The 4,321-nt window shown below is 38.3% G+C and overlaps 1 protein-coding gene across 1 annotated transcript; it reads right to left on the bottom strand.

The window, feature by feature from the left end:
* Nucleotides 1-312: 312 nt before the first annotated feature.
* LOC110037925 (pre-mRNA-splicing factor CWC22 homolog) lies at nt 313-2,441 on the bottom strand (the record flags this gene model as incomplete). Its single annotated transcript, XM_020742666.1, has 1 exon — nt 313-2,441. A coding segment is annotated over one exon (2,129 nt), but the record flags the coding sequence as incomplete, so codon positions are not given.
* Between the last annotated feature and the right edge of the window lie 1,880 nt (nt 2,442-4,321).

Genomic DNA, 4,321 nt, shown 5'->3' with positions numbered 1-4,321 from the left:
AAAAGAGAAAACAATTAAAAAATTTCCAAGTTTTTATTAGTAAGAGGTAAAAGATATGTGAGTCATGTCAGGATTTGGTGATGTGATTCCAAAAAGAGATGTTGGACATGAAGAGTTGGAGCCTATTGTTATCCACCTCCAAGAAGATCTTTTGGCTATGCTCTTGGCTTGCAACATTCATAAACATTGGCCTAGTTAAGTTGGCCAACTTCGACAAAAGCATAGAGTACAACTACTGATTTGACAACCTCCTTCAATTGGCACCACTCTAGGTCCGCAAGGTAACCCAGATGACCGCACCAAAAGAGCAGCTTATGCAATGGTCTTCCTTCTCCTTTCTCTTCTCACAATGGTTTCTCGTTTTCTCCTTCCACTTTCTTTGTCACATAAAACATAATCGAACAATGTCGCACGTGAGTTGCCCTCTTCCCTTTCCTTATCTCCTCCTTCCTTCTTCCTTCTCCTTTCTCTTCTCACAATGGTTTCTCGTTTTCTCCTTCCACTTTCTTTGTCACATAAAACATAATCGAACAATGTCGCACGTGAGTTGCCCTCTTCCCTTTCCTTATCTCCTCCTTCCTTCTTCCTTCTCCTTTCTCTTCTCACAATGGTTTCTCGTTTTCTCCTTCCACTTTCTTTGTCACATAAAACATAATCGAACAATGTCGCACGTGAGTTGCCCTCTTCCCTTTCCTTATCTCCTCCTTCCTTCTTCCTTCTCCTTTCTCTTCTCACAATGGTTTCTCGTTTTCTCCTTCCACTTTCTTTGTCACATAAAACATAATCGAACAATGTCGCACGTGAGTTGCCCTCTTCCCTTTCCTTATCTCCTCCTTCCTTCTTCCTTCTCCTTTCTCTTCTCACAATGGTTTCTCGTTTTCTCCTTCCACTTTCTTTGTCACATAAAACATAATCGAACAATGTCGCACGTGAGTTGCCCTCTTCCCTTTCCTTATCTCCTCCTTCCTTCTTCCTTCTCCTTTCTCTTCTCACAATGGTTTCTCGTTTTCTCCTTCCACTTTCTTTGTCACATAAAACATAATCGAACAATGTCGCACGTGAGTTGCCCTCTTCCCTTTCCTTATCTCCTCCTTCCTTCTTCCTTCTCCTTTCTCTTCTCACAATGGTTTCTCGTTTTCTCCTTCCACTTTCTTTGTCACATAAAACATAATCGAACAATGTCGCACGTGAGTTGCCCTCTTCCCTTTCCTTATCTCCTCCTTCCTTCTTCCTTCTCCTTTCTCTTCTCACAATGGTTTCTCGTTTTCTCCTTCCACTTTCTTTGTCACATAAAACATAATCGAACAATGTCGCACGTGAGTTGCCCTCTTCCCTTTCCTTATCTCCTCCTTCCTTCTTCCTTCTCCTTTCTCTTCTCACAATGGTTTCTCGTTTTCTCCTTCCACTTTCTTTGTCACATAAAACATAATCGAACAATGTCGCACGTGAGTTGCCCTCTTCCCTTTCCTTATCTCCTCCTTCCTTCTTCCTTCTCCTTTCTCTTCTCACAATGGTTTCTCGTTTTCTCCTTCCACTTTCTTTGTCACATAAAACATAATCGAACAATGTCGCACGTGAGTTGCCCTCTTCCCTTTCCTTATCTCCTCCTTCCTTCTTCCTTCTCCTTTCTCTTCTCACAATGGTTTCTCGTTTTCTCCTTCCACTTTCTTTGTCACATAAAACATAATCGAACAATGTCGCACGTGAGTTGCCCTCTTCCCTTTCCTTATCTCCTCCTTCCTTCTTCCTTCTCCTTTCTCTTCTCACAATGGTTTCTCGTTTTCTCCTTCCACTTTCTTTGTCACATAAAACATAATCGAACAATGTCGCACGTGAGTTGCCCTCTTCCCTTTCCTTATCTCCTCCTTCCTTCTTCCTTCTCCTTTCTCTTCTCACAATGGTTTCTCGTTTTCTCCTTCCACTTTCTTTGTCACATAAAACATAATCGAACAATGTCGCACGTGAGTTGCCCTCTTCCCTTTCCTTATCTCCTCCTTCCTTCTTCCTTCTCCTTTCTCTTCTCACAATGGTTTCTCGTTTTCTCCTTCCACTTTCTTTGTCACATAAAACATAATCGAACAATGTCGCACGTGAGTTGCCCTCTTCCCTTTCCTTATCTCCTCCTTCCTTCTTCCTTCTCCTTTCTCTTCTCACAATGGTTTCTCGTTTTCTCCTTCCACTTTCTTTGTCACATAAAACATAATCGAACAATGTCGCACGTGAGTTGCCCTCTTCCCTTTCCTTATCTCCTCCTTCCTTCTTCCTTCTCCTTTCTCTTCTCACAATGGTTTCTCGTTTTCTCCTTCCACTTTCTTTGTCACATAAAACATAATCGAACAATGTCGCACGTGAGTTGCCCTCTTCCCTTTCCTTATCTCCTCCTTCCTTCTTCCTTCTCCTTTCTCTTCTCACAATGGTTTCTCGTTTTCTCCTTCCACTTTCTTTGTCACATAAAACATAATCGAACAATGTCGCACGTGAGTTGCCCTCTTCCCTTTCCTTATCTCCTCCTTCCTTCTTCCTTCTCCTTTCTCTTCTCACAAAACCCTAAAATTTTTCTTCTGCACACGGGCACTCTTGCTCTCGTCATTTGTGTTGTTTGGTATTTTATTTTATTTTATTTTATTATTTTTACAAATTTTACAATTTTCCCTCATACAAATGTTATCATCAAAAATTAAAAATCTTAATACAAAAATAAACATATAGTAACTGAAGAGTTGGGAATTTCTTTCCTACACATCTGAAAATTTCTCCCAAGTAACATCATTTTCTGATCCATGCTCTCATAAAATCTTCAAAATGGAATCTTTCTTCTATGATGCTTCCTCAAATCATAATCAAGTATCATCTCAGGCTCTTCTACATAATTTGGATCAGACTGTAAACCAACAAAGTCTGCAATGCCCCTATTTGATATCAGTAACATACTTCCAAAGTGAAGAAATATGATAAATATTATGCATTGCTTGCATATGAGCTGGTAAAATTAGTTTATAAACCACCCTACAAATCCTCTCCACAATCTCATATAGACCTATATATGGTGCTTAATTTTCCCGTCTTTTCAAATTTTTGCATACCCTTCAAAGGACTGATTTTAATAAAAACAAACTCTCTACCATCAAATTCAACATTATGTGCTTAGCATCATAATATTTTTTATCTATCTTGTACTGCCCTTAATCTGTTTATGATTAGTCTAATCTTTTCAGTAGCAACATCAACCAAGTCAACTCTAATGAACTTTCTTTGGCCTGCTTCTGCCCAACATAAAGGTGACAAGACAAACTTTCTTTCATACAAAGATTCATGTGGATTCATCCCAATACTAGAAAAGTAACTGTTATTATAAGCAAATTCTACCAAAGGTACATTTGATTCTCATCCTCCACTAAATCAAGAGCAAAATCTTAGTAGATCCCCTAAAATCTTAATAGTTCCTTCTGAAATCTGTCCAAGGATAAAAGGTTGTACTGAAAGTCAATCTTGTGCCTAAAGCCTCATAAATCTTCTTCCACAATCTGAAAAGAAATCTATCATCTTTTCCTGAAACAATAGACTTTGGCACTCCATACAACCCTACAATTTGATCCACATATAATTTGGCTAACTTCTTAATAAAATATGTCTGTCTAATAGACAAGAAATTAACAAACTTAGTCAATATGTAACAATTACTCAAATAGCATCACGACCCTATCAAGAATTAGGCAATCCAATCCCAAATTCCATACTAATCTCCTTCAATTTTCACTCAAGAATAGATAAAGGTCGTAACAAACCTCGAGGACACTAATGTTCTATCTTCACTAGCAGACATGCAGGCCACTTAGGCATAAATTTTTCCATGTTCCACTACAATCATGACCACCAAAATGTTTCATTGAGATCGTGATACATTTTATTACTTCCTAGGTGAATAACATTAACTAGAAAAGTGTGCCACCTCTAGAATTTACTTTCTCAAATTATCAACATCTAGAACACTCATTAAGCAAAACTTCAACTTCTAAAAAGCCTATTCACAACAATCAATCCATTCAAACTTTACTGATATCTATGCAGCCGGGATAAAGGCGTAGATATCAGAGAAAAATCCTTCTACAAAGCTTATATAATAGTCAACCAGTTTTAGAAAACTCCTGCCCTCAGTAATATTAGGTCTTGACAATTATGCATTTGTCATGATCTTATTCTAATCACACATATGCTATCTCGGCTGATAATATGCCTAAGAAAAGCCACACTTATAAGCCACAATTCACATTTAGAAAATTTAAAAGATAATTTGTTCTCCTTCAAAACCTGCAGAGCAACA

Source organism: Phalaenopsis equestris, unplaced genomic scaffold, assembly GCF_001263595.1.
Source record: "Phalaenopsis equestris unplaced genomic scaffold, ASM126359v1 Scaffold227156, whole genome shotgun sequence".
In the NCBI taxonomy this organism is placed as follows: domain Eukaryota; kingdom Viridiplantae; phylum Streptophyta; class Magnoliopsida; order Asparagales; family Orchidaceae; genus Phalaenopsis; species Phalaenopsis equestris.
Note: the sequence above shows the minus strand (reverse complement) of the source record. Positions and strands in the feature narration are given on the sequence as shown.